Below are 17757 nucleotides of genomic sequence, written 5' to 3'. Positions count from 1 at the left end.
TATGTTCATCATAGCTTCAACATAGAGGTGGAAACAGTGACAGAATATAAAAAGGTTTTTCTAAAGGGAGAAGTTTATAAAGTGGGAGATAAAGTGGTGGTAAGATGCGATGAAGACTCTAGAGTGGACATAGATGTTGGCCATTGGAAAGCATGCATATCATCATTTTTTTCGTTTGAATGCAATGGTGAAGTGAAACTTTTTTTTGGAGCTTATTACTACAGACAATGTATTGTGGTTGAAAGTGGCCATGAAAGTCTAGTTGTGGATACCACTACAGGTATGAGTGTCTTGCAAAATGGTTTTGTTCCATTTTCATGGGATTGTATTAGACCAATACAATCATTGTTACACAAATTTATTCCACTTCAACATGGAAACAATATCATCGCATATGAGACAAAAGATTTGAGACCAAGGTCACGCTTGATTAAGATAGGTTGCATCGGTTGCATTCCTCCTTGGCTAGAGGAAAATGATGTTGTCTATATGAAGTCTCATCTAGATGCTTTATGTGAGCCAAATGACCTCAAATATGCGGTTATAAGAGCAGTACACTATGAAATGAAGCAAGTAAAAGTGGGATGGCTAACTAATGTACACTTGCAAGAAAATATTTGGAAAGTGAGAATAGAGGATCAAGATTGGAAGGATTGGTGGCTATGTGTATCCATGAAAAAGCAATGGCAAGTACTCAAAACAAAAGCAATTGCAATTGACAACAAAAGAAAGATTGTACCTACTATGTGGCGTTCGCATGAGCATGAGGCAACAATGTTATGACGGTATGTTTATTGAAGTCTTTTGTTTTGTATTGCTTAATGTAATTTACCTTTTCAAACATTATGACGGTATGTTTATTGAAGTCTTTTGTTTTGTATTGCTTAATGTGATATACATTTTCAAACATACATTGCAAATACTTTCTTATTGTTACCATGCCTATGTAGGTTTGCCATGTCGACTTCTAATCTAGAGATGATGGCTCTTTTGAAAAAAATGATAAGTGAGGATCCCAAACTACTTGGGCTTGTGGATTCAGTTGTGGAAGAAGTGAAAGGTAACTAACTCTAATAACTAAATTTATACCTAATTTTATTACTATTTTATGTGTTCTAATCCAAGTGCTAAGAAATTAAGTGATTTAGTTTGATATAGTACTTCTTTTTAAAAAATATAAGTCTCTTATGTTTCTAAACTTTGGTTTATTATGTGTACATAAAGGTAACAAAATCACAAATGCAGGTACAAGAGATAATGGAACAATGAAAGCTAAGGAGGTCATTGGCCCTAATGTCTCTTCAAATCACGATACAGGTATATGTCTTTATTTCTACTAAACTTTGAAAAATTAAATTTGTACATATATTACATATTGCTTTATTAGGTGATCCATTTTGAGATTAACTAGCTTTAATTAGTCTCTTTGCTAAATTTAAAATGTTCATAGTTATTCATATCTTTAAACTTTGAGTAATTGTGTGTATATATATAAACATAGATAAAAGAACAACAAAAGGTGGGAAAAGAGGTAATGTAAGAAAGGGAGATAAGGAGGTTACTTGCGATAATGTTTCTTCAAGTCAAGATGCAGGTACCAACTTTAAGGATCAAAAACTTGTACAAATTTGGTGATCCAAATTGATACACAATATCTAATTACTTTCTTTTGTGTTATTGAAAATTTTCATAACCTTGTATTATCGTGAGCTTTGGTTAACTCTATGTATATATAGGTAAACAAGTTACTAAAGATGACACAAGAGACAATGTAAGAAAGGAAGACATTGAGATTGCTTGCCTTAACACTTCTTCAAGCCAAGAATCAGGTATTATCAGCTTTCTTATGTTGATAATGAGTTTTTTGAAATGGTTATACTAACTAATGATATTTGATCACTTGAGTATCAATAGGAGTGATACGCATACCATCATATGATGATATCTATCGGCCACCCATGTTGAAATTTAGAGAAGAGGGTAGACTTTATGGAAAAAAGCTCTTGGCTGAATACTTTAAAAGTCAACACACTGTCATGCTCGAAAATTATCATCGAGTACGTAGGTGGTTTGAATCCTTAAATCCAGATGATCTACGTTATAAAAATGCGGATAAAAAGTATATCATGAAAATTATATCAGAAAATCACCATGAGATTTTACCATTGAAGTTTACTGGATGTGAGTACATATGGAGAGAGAATGACATATATGACTGGTGGAAGGGTACAAAGCAAGATGAAAGAAAGTATTTGAAGAAAAAAGATTTTTTAAAGAAGGTAAGTTGATTGTTACTTTTTTTAATTGGCTTTCCTAATATTTGAGGTGTAGATTCTTAGTTATTGAACTATTAATCTTATGACATATAGAGAGAATTATCCATATCTCTTGGAGTGGATGATATAGATAAGCTTCAAAATGTATCAAATGACATAATATCATCAATGGTAAGATGATATGATTTATAAGCTTGATATCATAAGTGTAGAGTTGGCTCTTTTTCTCCCATACTCATTTAGGGGTGTCTATTGATGGCAGAGTGAACCATATGTTGCTACTATTGATTCTAATCAACTTGATGTATACATTCCTAGCATGGATGATATTGCGAATGAACAAGGTTTGAAAAAGGTATCTTATAATCTTATATGTTTATCATTTTTGTACTTGATTCCATATATTTTGGAGACATTTGCTGTATACACATGATCTTATTTTGTTGATGTAGCCTCTAGAAGAAAGTAGCTCCTTTGAAGGACAACAATACAAGCAAACAGATTTATCCTTGCAGGTAATGCTTTTGAGCTCATATCTAATAACTTTCTTTGAGAATGTCTCTTATACATATACTTATACATTAACTTTCATTTCCCATAGATGAATATATTCGTGGAGGAAGAAAAGAGCTTTGAAGAATTTCAATGTTATACATCCGATGAGGTTCTTTGCTTTATATTAAATTTAAGATTAACCATATGATTCATGTTCTTAACAGTATCTTATCCTTTACATGCTTAAAATGTAGGATGTTGAAAATGAAGATGAGACACTTGATATGGAAAATTGTGCCAGCTTTTCAAAGTTATTGTCACATGGTTTAGACAAAATAATGTACTCAACTAAACGTCAAGAAACTCTGGAACAAAGTATCCATAGTTCAAGCAATGATAAGGTATGTAACTTTTTTTTCTATATAAATGTTTTTAATGTGATTACTAATTTTAGTTTTGAATGTAGGCTAATCCAGATGATGACATTAATGAAACATCTCGAAAAAGTCAAAGAAAGAGGAAGGTATTTGATATATGTTTGTGAGAGAACAATAGCGTCGTAGTTTAGTGAATAACTAAAGATATGATTTATTATATAACTATTTATTTTACGTGTTGACTAGCCAAGTGAAAAGATGAAGGATATTTTGCAACAAAGGAGCATGAAACGAGGTACCAGTATCAACGAAAAAGAACCAAAGGTGCTAGATGTAAATGTTTATATTTTTGTTTATGTCATACATGAAAAGCATAATCTAATCTTTTTATTTTATTTGAATTAGGAATTTAAAGATCTCCCAAACCAAGGCATTGAGATTAACATTTCAAATGATACTCAAAGGGTAACTTTATTGTTAATTTATATTTTAATTAGATATATATAATTGTAGTCATGTAGTTGAATTTGTAGCTTTGAGATTAATATTTCAAATGATGCTTAAAGGGTAGCTTTATAGTTTTTATATATATACATATATATATATATATATATATATATATATATATATATATATATATATATATATATATATAAATAATAGTCATGTAGTTAAATTTATAGCTTTTCATATTATAATTCGTGTCATTTAATTATCTATACATAGTATAATAAGTTACTTATTCTCTTTTTGTTATTCAATGCAGGTTAATATGACAAAAGAGAACATGGAAACCATACTTTTGAAGTATCTTGGTGTGCCTACAATTCATGATATGTACTTTTCTTTAAAGAGTACATACATGAATCTCAAAAAGATTGAAGCTAGCTTTCGAGTCTTGATTAAGGATACAAAGAAGCCAACAAGTGATGATATGATTAAGGAGATTGTTTATTGGCTACTAGGAAATGGCAAAGTTGTATTAAACAAAAATAGCAATGTGCTTAGTCTAGATGATGTGGAAGTTTTAGCATAACTTCTACTTTGAGTTAAGAATTTATTGCTTTTCAACATATTGGAGATTTGAGGGATTACTCAAACATTTATTACTTTGGAACATATTGGAGATTTAAGGGATAAAACATTCAAGACACATATGTTGCTTAATTAGTTTTTAGTTCTATGCTCCTTTAAAAGTATTTTCATTTTTCTTTTGGTTGCTAGAAGTAGATGTTGATGTCTTAATTTGTTTAATCTATTTTGATCATTAGATGTATGTTATTGATCCTTACTTAGAAATGATGATATTCTCTATATAAATTTCTAGATAAAAATTTATTGTGTAATTTCTTGTTTGACATTAGCATGTCTAAGAGTAAGGGCAAAGTAGATAAATTGATAAGGAAAAAAGAGAATTCCCACGGAATTCCCTAGTTGAAAGTACATATAAGTAGGGAATGTAAAAAATAGGAAAAATGAGAGATTTCCTAGTGAGAGTACCTAGGGAATCACGTCTAGAATTTTTTTCCTATATATGGAATATTTCTTATATAGGAATTATTCCCTACATAGAAAATTCTGTATTTTCCTATGTATGAAATATTTCCTACATAGGAATTTTCTACGTAGGAATTTCCTATGTAGGAAATATTTCCTACATAGAAAAGGTCTTATGTGATTCCCTACTTATTCTCACTAGGAAATGTCCCATTTTCCCTAGTTTTTACTTTCCCCACTTATATGTATTTTCAACTAGGGAATTCCATGGGGAATTCTCTTTTTTTTCCTATATGGGGATCGATTGAAAGTTCCTTGTGGAAGTGATCAGATGTGATGATGGTATATGGCTCTTCCAAAGAAAGTATGGCTTGGATATGTTGTCCAAGTATGGTATGAAAGCATGCAAACCACTTTCAGTCTCATTGGAGTAGAATGTAAAGTTTGAGTGCCGATGTTGGGGATGAGATAGAAGACCCTACTATGTTCAGGAGGATAGTGGAAAGTTTGATCTACATGACCATTACAAGACCAGACTTGAGCTACGCTGTTGGTCTTGTGAGTCAGTTTATGCAAGTACCTAGAAAGCCACATTTGGATGCAGTCAAACACATATTGAGATATGTGAAGTCCACATTACATTATGGACTTTTCTATGAGGTAGGTACAGATGTACAGGTGTATGGATACACAAATGTAGATTGGGCCGGTAGTATGTCTGATCGAAGATCTACCAGCTGATACATGTTCTCTCTTGGTAGTGCAGTAGTTGCTTGGAGCAGCAAAAAGCAATCTACAGTTGCTTTGTCGAGTACAGAGGCTCAATATAGAGGTGTTGCTATTGCAGCATGTGAGGTAGCATGGCTGCAAAAGTTATTGGCTGATTTAGATGTGCATGTGGAAGATTTAGTTGTCATTTATTGTGACAACATGAGCAATATACAGTTGGCTAGGAACCCTGTGTTCCATGCGAGGACAAAACATATTGAGGTACACTACCACTTTGTGAGAGAGAATATACTAGCAGGTGAGATTGACTTGGTGTATGTCAGCACATAGGATCAGATAGCTGACATCTTCACGAAGGCATTGGATACAGAGAAGTTTCAAAAGTTTCGAAGCTTACTTGGAGTTGCAGAGATGCAGTTGAGCCTGAGGGGGAGTGTTGAGATAAATAAGCTCAATACATGTGGACATTGATGATGGACCGCCTGGTTAGATGGGTCCACACATCTACACTTAGCACGTCGGCATTCATTATGACTTTCACATGGCCACTGACTCATTACTTATTATATTCAGGTTGTTACACCTATTTACAGCTGGTATAGTTATAGCGCCAATCGACTAGTGTAGTCGGTTATGCATTGTTTGACTTAGTAGGCCACTTTCCTTTATGTTGTATCTTATCTATACTTTGTGTACATTGTAAAGTGTGTGGAAGAAGAAGAAAAAATCAGCAAGAAAACGTTTTGGTCTCCATCTCTCTTCTTGTCTCTTGAGTGAGCTTCTCCTTGTGCATTCTGTGTGTGTTCGGCACAACATCTTGAGCAACTCCCGCCACCACGCGATTCTTAACACCCATAAGTTTGGGACACGTGGTCAAATATTTGGATTTGTCATAACTTGAACACTATAACTCCAAATCAAGCATTCTATAGCTCAATAGATTCCATTTTTCAAGTGCTTTCCAATTATAGGTCACATCATATGGTTTTGAGAAACTTATGGGCATGTTATCCGTGTGCCACATTTTTAGTATTCAAAAAATGGGAATTGGGAGATTCCCAAACTCATTAATATTGTGTTATGAAGAGAAGATGAGGTGAATCGCCAATTCTATTCTTAGTGAGTGCAACCTACCTATAGTATGGCATCCATGACCAATTGAAATCAATAAGACTTTGAAATCCTATCTCCAGTATTATAACTATTGTTTTGTGGTGGATTTTCTTGCCATAATTCAATGTCAATTTGTGCTTGTATTTTCCATGATGTGTTGACTATGGGTATCAAATGCTCTAGTTGGATGTCTCTCTTTCTCCTCTCTCTTCTCTCAACTCTTGTCTCTCTCTTCATCTCTATATAAGTAGGCGTAGTCATAGTCGTGGTCGTGATCATGGTCGTGGTCGTGGTCATGGTCATGGTCGTGGTCGTGGTCGTGGTCGTCGTAGTCGTGGTCGTAGTCATAGTCGTAGTCATGGTCATGGTCGTCATAGTCGTGGTCGTGGTCGTGGTCGTGGTGGTTGTGGTTGTGGTTGTGGTGACCATGGTCATGGTCATGGTTGTGGTCATGGTCGTAGTTGTGGTCGTGGTCATCGTAGTCGTGGTCATGGTTGTGGTCGTGGTCGTGGTCGTGGTCGTGGTCGTGGTCGTGGTCATGGTCATAGTCATAGTCGTGGTCGTAGTCATAGTCATGGTCGTCGTGGTCGTGGTCGTGGTCGTAGTCGTAGTCGTAACGTAGAAAAAAAGAGAGAGATGGAAGGAGAGGATAACAATTTAAGAAAGAAAAAAAAAGAGAGAGATGGAAGGAGATGATAACAATTTAAGAAAGAAAAAAAGAATGATAACAAAAACAAATTTTCTGTCGTAATGTAGACAAAATGGAAAACGATGAAGGTCTTATTGTTCAAGATCACGAGGCGTATCTTAATCAACGCGTCCCATGTCCTTGCTCTCAATGCAAACTGGCAATTAGACGAAAACGTCGATTGTCTATAGAACACGTACGACGATTTGGCAAGTTTCAATCTGAGATCATTAATCAGGCGATTGCGGATTTTCAGCAAACGGTAAGAAAAGTTAATATCAATCATGCATTGTACTCATAAGCTAATTGAATACCGTAAACAATAAGATTGGGTCTGGCTGGAAAATTTTCTATCTAGGGAGGTGACCTCTCATCCCAAGGAGAAGTGCATCCTTTGCGGCCAATTAGAAGAGTTCGTGGGCATGCGATGAATGAAGTGCATGAGCCAATCCACCACTTGCAAGGCCATTCTATACCGTCAATGCTAGAGGAGATAGGTAGCCTTCCAAACCTACCTACAATCTTAGAGCCTGAGATGGAGGCCATGGATATCGAGACTTCTGATCCGCTTAGAGAGAAATCATCCATACCATTATATGATGGGTGCCGAGTATCTCACCTGAAGACTCTGCTTGCACTCTTAAGTGTACAAGCAAAATACGGGTGGAGTGATGCAAGTGTGACCAAGTTGTTCAGGTACCTTATAAATACGCTTTATTGATTTTTTCGACACTATTATTAAAAACATTTTTGCTTTTTCAAGGTATTTTATGATTTTTTTCACGTTATTGAAATATCATATATTACCACTTACAAATACCATGCCTAAGTCTCATGATGATGTGTGATATGTTTTACGAAAGCTTGGCATAGACTACAACAACATCCATGCATGTATCAACGATTTCATACTGTTTCGAGGAGAATACAAGACTATGGAGACATGTCCAAAGTGTGGTGCTCACAAGTATCAACAAGACTTGCAAGGGCAAATCATCCCTCAAAATGTTCTTAGACACTTTTCGTTTATCCCCCGCATAAACCACATGTTTCATACGTCCGGCATGGCAAGCTTGACAACGTGGCATGTGCAGAATAGGTCCACAGATAAAGTTCAACGAATATCAGCAGATTCACGTTCATGGAGCCGCATTGACTCTACCTTCCCAGACTTTTTCCAAGAGCCAAGAAATCTTCGGCTCGGTCTTGCAATGGATGGCGTGAACCCATTCGGTCTGTGCTCAATCTCTTACAATGTATGGCCTATAGTCCTTGTCAACTACAATATCCCTCCATGGCTTTCTACAAAGAAAGGACATCTCATCCTTAGCTTACTCATCCCCGGCCGCTACAAAGTAAAAAATATGGACGTGTATCTTCGTCCATTAGTTAATGAGCTTAAGATTTTGTGGGAGGAGGGGGTCACCGTGCAAGATATGAGCAAGTGCAATGGTCGGCGATTTGCCAATATTCGAGCCATTCTCGTATGGATGATGCATGACTTTTCGGGATTCGGAGAGTGCTCAGGTAAATAGGCTTCCGTTCTTGTTGGTAATATCTATATTTTATCTCTTCAAGCTTGTATTCACTAGGTCGTGGTGTTGGAATAGGTTTGGTTACCTCTGGTTATCATGCATGTCCATTGTGTGGGGCCACAGCTAGACCCCTGAAGGCCACGAACCATGAAGAAGATGGTATATCAAGGACATGCTGCTTTCTTTCTAGAGGATCATGAACTCAGGGAAGGTTTTCTTGGATGACCTCCAATACGTATGAATGCCACAAGCTGGTACGAGCTGAAAATGGTCCACGTGGAGTCACATCCAAACGGAATGCGACAGTTCTCAGTTTTCTACAAGTTGCCATATTGGATCCACTTACAGGTCAACCACTTGTTGGATCCTGTGCATATTTTCAAGAATGTGGATAGCTTGCTATGGGACCACATCACAGGAAAGAGAGACACTATAGGGGCACGAATGGATTTGGAGGTATGTAAGATGGAGGCACTTTGGCTGTAGTCGAGTGCTGATGGTCGCGTGTAGCTACCTCGTGCTCCTTGGGTTTTGTCCACTAAAGAAGAGCGCATTGTGAAGCAAGTAGTCAAGTCTATTTGCACTCCGATGGGTATGATGCGTTCTCTCAAGTCTGCATTTTCTAAAGACGACCAATTATCAAGGCTCAAATCCCATGATGGCATAAGATATGTGAGGTTTGTACTACGAATGGATTGTAATTGGCGTACGCATTTTGCTATTTGAAGTGTAGCCATTGTTCATAATACTTTCTCATTTGTGGCACATAGTTTGTACTATCGATTGCGATCGCAGGATGTCTTACTCCAGACATACACGGGGCCATTTACAGGTTGTCAACTTTGGTGCAATGGATCTCAGGGAAGGAGATTAAGACGTCCTCTATTGAATCTGCGAGGCGGGGAGCAGTGGTGACGGTTTGTCTCTTTGAGGAATACGTGCCTACCAGTATGCTCAGGAAACAAATCTACATTCCTGCGCATCTTGTAGATGAAGTGGAGATTGATGGACCTGTCCATACGCGATGCATGTTCTTCTTGGAGCGCTTCATGAAAACCCTGAAAGGCTTTGTGCGACAACGAGCTCGGCCAGAAGGTAGCATGGCTGAAGGTTTGATGGTGTCTGAGGCACTAGTGCATATTTCGTAATGGCTACCAATGGTGGATCCAAATAACAAAATGCTATGGTCACTGAAGGACGATGATAGCCTCACTGGAGATGTGGTGGTTGGAAATGGGGTAGAAAAAAGAATGGATGCTACAATGGAGGAGAAGGTGAATCACTTTTGTATGTTGCACCATGCCTCTATGGAGACGTGGCTCGCCAAGTACCAAATCACTAGGCAAGATTGAGAGGAAGTACGATCTGGATTCCGACATAGTATACATCATTGACCGATTCGATATCCCGAGGGCATTGAGGAGATGCCGCGGTTCATGTCAGCATGATGGTTGCATGGAGCTTTGACCACCGCAACGTCTCGCGAAGGGGCAGAGGTCTCAATGGAGGAGTGGGAATTCTTGAGGGGATGTAGTCCAAAGTTGATGAGATGTTTACGATTTGTCGTATCTATATTTTATATGTGACATCTAATTTGAGTGTTTCAATGTACAGTACAAAATATATAGTGCAGTGTGGTCGAGCGGACGGCATTTTCGCGTGGAGCGTATTGACAAAATGCGCTCCACAATGGACTGTGGTATCATGGCAAGGTTCAAGTAGGAGATTCGGCGATGAGCAAAGGATCCAAACATAGTTATAGATGAGATAGAGTATTTTGGAAACTTGCAAAATATTGTTACGGTGGATTATCGTAGCTTCTCCATAATACTATTCGATGTGCAGTGGTTCAAAGTGGTACTTAAAGGAGTTGGAGCAACAGTTCAACGAGGTCTATCTAGATTTCTCAAAATAGATTCCAAAAAAAAATGGATGAATTTGCGCCACACCTTTGTGTTGCTAGCCCATTGTGAACATGTACATGGACTCATTTGTTTGTTAATTTTATTACAACATGGTACATGTCACAATAGTTGAAACTCTATTGTACGTATTTGTGAACATGTAATCTTCTATCCAAATCCCCGACAACCTCAATGGTAGTATGTTATACCTTTAATTCCCCGAAGTGCGAGAGCACATAATCAAAGCGATGTTTTGAGCATAGATGAAGACAATATGCAAATAGAGGGGTCGATATTGTAAGGGGTGGAGGCAACCGAAAGCTTGGAGCCAACATTGGCTAACAATGATGGAGACACAAGAGTCCAAGAATTCTTTGAAAACGAGGTGGACTCATCCTTTTGTGGTGACATGTCTATCGACCTTACACTATATGCGGAGTTGTGTCAGGAGATTGACCTGGGACCATAGGATACTTCATACTTGGAGCATCCACTTACTCAATTCGTTGACCAATCGCTTATAAGGGTACATAAGATATGCATTTTAAGTGAGATCATTTTTTTCGGATTTATATTACCGTGCTTTATATGATTTAAATTGATTATTCTAACATCATTTTTTGTCAATGTAGGTGACATTTTTAGGATGAGTCGAGGGATGAGCGATAAGGAGTTGCAGGATATCTTCACGTGCATGTCTCTAGACCAGATCATGAGATTCAGAGACATGGCAGACCAAGAGCTGTCTCGAACATCGTCACACTGCTCTACTACATCTACTTTAATGTGATCGGATGTGTCAGGTTCGAGCGGCAAACGAGGTCGACGCTCCAGACTTGGGCTAGAGGGAGGGAGTGTTTCAGGATCAGGGGGATGCTGCAGAGATACGGAGGCAGTGAGCCTGTGGTTGGCATGGGATACAGGTGCAACTCCTCGCTCGCATGGCAGTTCTAAGGAGCATGGCTCAGGCTTAGGTGGATGCTGTGGAGGCACGGACGCGATGTCCCCGCCTCGTCGTTCAACTAGAGTTGCATCACCTCCAGGATTTGTTACACCTGTGGAGACATCTACTCCAATTACTCCTTTTGCTCAGCTATCTGCAGGTTGCACCCCTATGGGTGCCACTCCGACAGATATTACCCCGGTCGATACATCGGATGCACAGGGGTCTCTTGGATATGCCCAGGAGCGTGGAGACATGTGGGAGAGGACCCATCTTAGGCATACCCCAAGGGGATATGCCTATCTAATCGATGATAGGTCAGGAGCCATTATCATGAATGATGAGGGGAGGAGGGTGATGGCTCGCATGAGAGAGTTGTGCCAACAAGTTTTTTAGCACGTCTTACATCATTGGAAGAACATGCTGGAGGGGAGCAAGGACTACATAGTAGCATCCTTGCATGAGGAGTTTCCGGTTCCAGCCTCAGTTGATAGATTTTCTACGGGCTGGATGATGGACTGTATACGTGCATATATGTCACACAAACGATCAAGCACATGCAAGGCACTCAAGAGTGGGGCTGCAAAGCCCGAGTGGCTAGACGCGGACGACTGGCGCCGACTAAGGAAGGAGACTACAGATTCTCTAGGACGTTGGAGTCAGCAGCACGAGGTGATAAGGGCACGACTCGAGGCCGGAGTGGTCCATCATCTTGGGAGTGGCAGCCACAGGACATATTTTGAGGACTTTGTAAGTTTTTCTTTTGTTTTGCTTGTTTATTTTTTTGCAATATCCTTTCTACTGACAATCATGTTTCTAACAGTTAGTATTTTATTTTCTTTGCAGCACTTCATTACAAATCGCGATCCGACTGGCCTTGAGACTCGATATGCAGAGAGGCATGATCTCACTGCATTGATCGACCGATTGTATAGACGTTGTGGCCTTGTAAGTCACTCATCTTTCTTGTCTGTAGTTACCATGTTTAATTAGAATGCATTATTTTATGGTAGACTGATGTGTTGTTGTTTCTTTTTTTGCAGAGTCCGTTCGATACTCCTTTGCGGGCCGAATGAGCTTTCGAATGGCGAGGATATGTAGCTCGCCCTTGGATCCTTGGAGCTCACACACCTTTTTTTTTGTCGCCTAATCTGTATAGACATTTTCTATTTAATAATGATATCTTGTCATGATTGTACTAGTTACTTTCATTATGCGATCATGTATTTATTTCATGTATCAGTGTTATGATTTTAGTATACTTTGTTTTTGTTTACACGAGCATTGTACACAGTGCAGAAACTATTTTGTATGGCCCACATAAAGCACACAGTGCTACCAAATTTTTTTTCCTGTTACCGTCGCTATTAGCATCGTAAATTTAATGCTCGCGTCATTATTATCATCACAGACCGTTGGTATCAGCGTCCTTATTGGCATCGGTATCAGCGTCGCAAATACCGATGCTAATAAAAATGCTGATACCGACTGTTCTACGGCATTGCCAATAACGACGCTTTTTGCGACCACGGGGGTAAATTTTGTTATTTACATTTTCTTCGCTTTTAACGTCGGTCGCAAAATGAAAGTGACTGGTACAATCATGACAAGATATCACTCTACATAGAAAATGTCTACACATATCACGCAACCAAAACGGAAATGTGTGTGAGCTCCAGGGATCCAAGGGCGAGCTACATATCCTCGCTGTCTGAAAGCTCGTCCCGTCGCAAAGGAGCATCAAACAAACTCTGCAAAAAAAGAGACAACAACACATCAGTCCACCATACAATAATGCATTCTAATTAAACATGGTAACTACGGACAAGAAAGATGAGTGACTTACAGGGCCGCCATATCTATACAATCAGTCGATCAATGCAGTGAGATTATGCCTCTTTGCATATCGAGTCTCAAGGCCACTCGGATCATGATTTGTAATGGAGTGCTGCAAAGAAAACAAAATACTAACTATTAGAAAAATGATTGTCAATACAAAGGATATTACAAAAAAATAAACAAGTAAAACAAAAGAAAAACTTACAAAGTCCTCAAAATATGTCCTGTGGCCACCACTCCCGAGATGATGGACCACTCCGGCCTCGAGTCGTGCCCTCGCCATCTCACGCTGCTGACTCCAACGTCTTGGAGAATCTGTAGCCTCCTCTCTCAGTCGGTGCCAGTGGTCTACGTCTAGCCACTCGGGCTTTGCAACCCAACTCTTGAGTGCCTTGCGTGCGTCTGATCGTCTATGTGATATATATGCACGCATACAGTCCATCATCCAACGCGTAGAAAATCTATCTACTGAAACTTGAACCGGAAACTCCTCATACAAGAATGCTACTATGTAATCCTTGCTCCCCTCCGGTATGTTCTTCCAATGATCTAAGACGTTGTGCCGAAAAACATGCACTACAACAGAAATGAGGCATAGACGCGCATTGACAACACCTAAAAACATGCCATTTATTGCAACAAGTTTTTGGTAAAATTTGGCAAAACTGTATACAATTGACACTTTATTACTAAATTTTTACATGAATTTAATGCAGATGCGGTGTTCGTTGTTGCTGTCTTTGGAAGCCGTGTCCTTGCAGTCTGGCCAAGAAATGTCGGTACAAAATTCAATCTTTTGGCCTGTGTACAACCACAAGAAACTCTTATATCTCATTTGCAAGGCATAGGCTATGGAGACCAAGACTTAGGGACTGTAGGACATTGCAGAAATGAAGTCCTTTGAGCTTATGCAATCCATATTCTTAGAGTCACTAGAAATCGTGTTATTTATGGCAGATTATGTAGTTTTAGGTTATGGTTTAGGTCATGGAGGGCAGTTATAACGACTCACAATGCCAACATCGAATGATTACAAACACAGTTTATTTCAACTGAAGATGAATGCCACTACATCAATGCAATCAAGGAGTAGTGCATAAGAAAATGCAATAGAGAGCTGAAAGTTCCAATTAGCTATAATGAATCCAAAGCCAACATGAAATCATTACAAACACAGGATCTTATACCCGATGAGAATGCAGCAAAGGTGAATCACTTCAAGCCTATAATGGGATTTCTCCATTTTGTACTTGTGCGAGATCCACTTCAAAGACCTTCCCTTGATGCAGTTATCTTGCAATTGGAACAGCTACAATTGAAATTGGGACTTTGCCTTAGGGGGTTGTGTGTTGGGGGAGAGTAAAAAAAACCTTAATAGGTAAAAACTTTAATGGAAGGAACTTTAAAGAAAAAGAAAGAGAAAAAAAAACAAAATGAATGTCATGGGAGGGAGGGCCGTTACGGCACACGTCGTGAAGATGAAAGGGACGGCCATTCGGTCAAGAAGAGGGAGTGCCAGAGCTCGTCGTGGGAAGCGAGGTCACGCCAGGCCCTGGAGAGACAGCAGGCGCAGGCCAGAGCCCTGGCGTCAAGCATTCGGAAGACGAGGCAGCAGTTGCGTGCTGGTGATCGGCGCCAGAGAAGAGAGAGAGAGAGAGAGTGCACCTCCATCATAGACGACGCTGACGACGTCATTGCGTCCATTCTGTGCACAGAAAGAGACTATATCTATTAATTAATTTTGAACGAGGAATGTGGGTGACTCGTGAGTATGAGTGCAGGCACAAAAATATATAGGACTGCGCGCTCGGCACGGCCCGCGACCGCACTGCAGTCCCACGTGCATGGCAAAGATAGGAGATTAAACGAAAGAGGAAAGCGCCGCACGAGACTCGTGCATTTATTAATTACCGTCAAGGTTGGCGCGTACATACGTCTACGAGGGTAATTCGTACACTACACGAGGAACAGAGAGAGAGAGAGATGAGGGTGAAGAGACCCTCTCCTCCCACCAGAGAAGCAAGAAGATGAAGACATAATCGGCAGCATCACAGGATTCATGTCAGGGAGAATCGACACGACCATGACCTGCAATAAAACATCAAACTTAGAGAAGCAAAGAAGATAAAAGCCCCATTATCGACCACATCACGAGATCAAAACCAAAGCAGTGGTGCATTGCAACCATCGCAAGTGGAAAACAATGGGAAGAAGTGATAGCTGGATTTTCAATCGTGGACAGTGGTGGAATTTTGTGTCGTATCTCTCTTTTCGAAGGCTAAATGATACAATAAAGGAACAATATCTCTTAAGTTCCATTCCCATATAATCCCTAATCTCTTCTCTTTCACAAAGTAATCAAGATAAGGGTCAAGCCTAAGCACAAGCAAATTCATATCCAAGATTCATGAGAGTATGGGAGGAGATCTTCATCGACAAAATCATAAGCAAGGATCAAAGGCGGATGGGAGATCCTTTTTGTTTTCTATGCAACATGGAGTTTGAAGAATAAGTGTGGGAGTCGTAGGCAGGAATAGCATATGGGAAACTGTGGGGAAAAGAAAGAAAAAATGATGAGCTTCCATTTGAATCGACTGGATAGAAGACAAACATTGGCTGGATTGTAAGAGGACACGGTCTCCAAGGACGTGACGACGACCTGCGGGCTTTGCAAGTAAGTGTCTAACTGATTTATCTAAACTAAATGATATGGCATGATAATTTCTTTAGTTTAATATTTTTAAAATTATGTCTTTTAATATGTTTTCTCATGCTACATGGTTGTTTGTATTTATATGAACTGGTTTTTATTTATTAAAAATAAAAAACAGTCGAAAACACTAAAAAATTGACTCAAAATTATCATAAATAAAATTTTATAAAATTACTGATTGAAAATTTATAAGTTCTGATATTTTTCCTATAAAGCTTATGAGTCAGGGAATTTACTGAATTTCTATCAAGATTTTTAAAGATGTTTTGTTATATTTAAAAATTAGGAAAGAGTTATTTTTAGGAAAAAGCATAGTTTTCCTTTACGTAAAATGTGTTATTTATTGATATAAACTATGGATTCTTAGTGAAGTATTGGAAACAAAATCTTTGATTTGTTAGTGCATTTATGTTGTAAGGGTTAAAGAAAAGAAATAATGATTTAATAATATTTTACTTAAGAAATGCTCGTATAAAGATATAGTGTTTTGGTTTTGAAAGGAGAGATTATACACGGTGTGAACATTTAGGAAACATGGGAAATTACAAATAAAAAGTTTCACAACACTTTATAATGATTTATAATGTTAAGTTGCAGTTATAAAATTTAGTTTAAAGTAAAACCAAAATAAAATCAAAACAATTTGATGATTGGATGGCATGAGGAAAAGCCTCAGCATCTATATTAAATTTTTACATGTTATTCATTTTACAACCAATTTCTTAAATATACGGAGTGGAGGGCTACTAGGACTCATTGATAAATTAAAGGGTGCTATGGGAATTTAAAATAAATTATGAATGTGGATATGTGAGAGTATGGAAGAACTTGTTTTATTCTGATTGATGTTTAATAATAGAAAAGAAGGAAAGGACGTCATATTTGCAAAATGAATTAAGTACTTCAAAACTAATAAGCAACGACGAAATTTATATACGGAGTGGGAAATGTCTACCAAGGGAGATTAAAATTTAGAGGTTTATGGTATGCCAGAAAATTTGATTTGAATGTTTGTTTAGAATTAAACAAATAAAAATAATTAATTTTAATCAGGTGGAGAAAAACATAAAAAGGAATTTTAAATGGAGATATATAAATAGATCTAAGAGATCTATATTCCTGAAACAACCTTTCCAAAATCAAACATTAAAAACATTTCCTGGATAAACCACCACTAGCATGGCAGGAGAACATTACGAGGAGCTGCCTCTGAGAGATGGGGAGAAACCATAGTTATCTTAGGTTTAGCAATTTAGTGTCCAGTATAATCTATTGAAGTTTAGAATCTTTGCAGTTGGACTACTACAAACAACGTTGTAGATATTAGAGAAGGTTAAGTCGAATTAAAACAATTAGTGAAAATAATCACTTGTTTAGTGCAACAACTCTTAGGAGTTGGCTTGTTTACCTGGGTAAAAGTGGCTTGGTCTTTGGCCAGTCATTTTTGGTGCGTCTGCCGGGAGCCAAGTGCGCTCGAACGAGTGATAAATCTTCCGAGGGTATTTTAGATCCTAAGTGTTATTTATGAGTGAATACACAGTCTCTTTTCTAAGGGACTATTTTCCTAATTTGCCCCAGGAGTGTCAAAGAAAAGTGCTAGACTGGGCGAGAGATACAGAGTTAGTAGAGGGAGGCACATATTTTGGGC

The 17757-nt window shown here is 38.3% G+C and overlaps 1 protein-coding gene and 1 long non-coding RNA gene across 2 annotated transcripts; both read left to right on the top strand.

Annotated features, from left to right (window-relative positions):
• The first annotated feature begins 1734 nt into the window (after nucleotides 1-1734).
• Nucleotides 1735-2433, top strand: LOC148037475 (uncharacterized). Its single transcript, XR_015690788.1, has 3 exons — nucleotides 1735-1829; nucleotides 1915-2279; nucleotides 2370-2433. It is a non-coding gene; the product is annotated as an uncharacterized LOC148037475 (long non-coding RNA).
• A 162-nt stretch (nucleotides 2434-2595) lies between these two features.
• On the top strand, nucleotides 2596-4269 carry LOC148037474 (uncharacterized). Its single transcript, XM_087677109.1, has 8 exons — nucleotides 2596-2631; nucleotides 2729-2791; nucleotides 2878-2940; nucleotides 3026-3172; nucleotides 3238-3294; nucleotides 3395-3472; nucleotides 3554-3613; nucleotides 3915-4269. The coding sequence occupies exons 1-8, from the start codon at nucleotides 2596-2598 to the stop codon at nucleotides 4182-4184; spliced, it is 774 nt and encodes a 257-aa protein (XP_087533235.1). The 3' UTR covers nucleotides 4185-4269.
• Nucleotides 4270-17757: the final 13488 nt, after the last annotated feature.

This window comes from Lygodium microphyllum, chromosome 4 (genome assembly GCF_053477565.2).
Source record: "Lygodium microphyllum isolate KBCC chromosome 4, Lygodium_microphyllum_v1.1.10, whole genome shotgun sequence".
NCBI classification, from domain to species: Eukaryota; Viridiplantae; Streptophyta; class Polypodiopsida; order Schizaeales; family Lygodiaceae; genus Lygodium; species Lygodium microphyllum.
The sequence above is the reverse complement of the archived record's forward strand: the minus strand, read 5'-3'. Positions and strand labels throughout refer to the sequence as shown.

Bases quoted from the DNA above. Each gene is read 5' to 3' on its own strand.
- LOC148037474 (XM_087677109.1), top strand. From the start codon at position 2,596: ATGGATGATATTGCGAATGAACAAGGTTTGAAAAAG. The intron at 2,792-2,877 runs GTAATGCTTTTG...CATTTCCCATAG, and splicing joins AAACAGATTTATCCTTGCAG to ATGAATATATTCGTGGAGGA. The intron at 3,295-3,394 runs GTATTTGATATA...CGTGTTGACTAG, and splicing joins AAAGTCAAAGAAAGAGGAAG to CCAAGTGAAAAGATGAAGGA.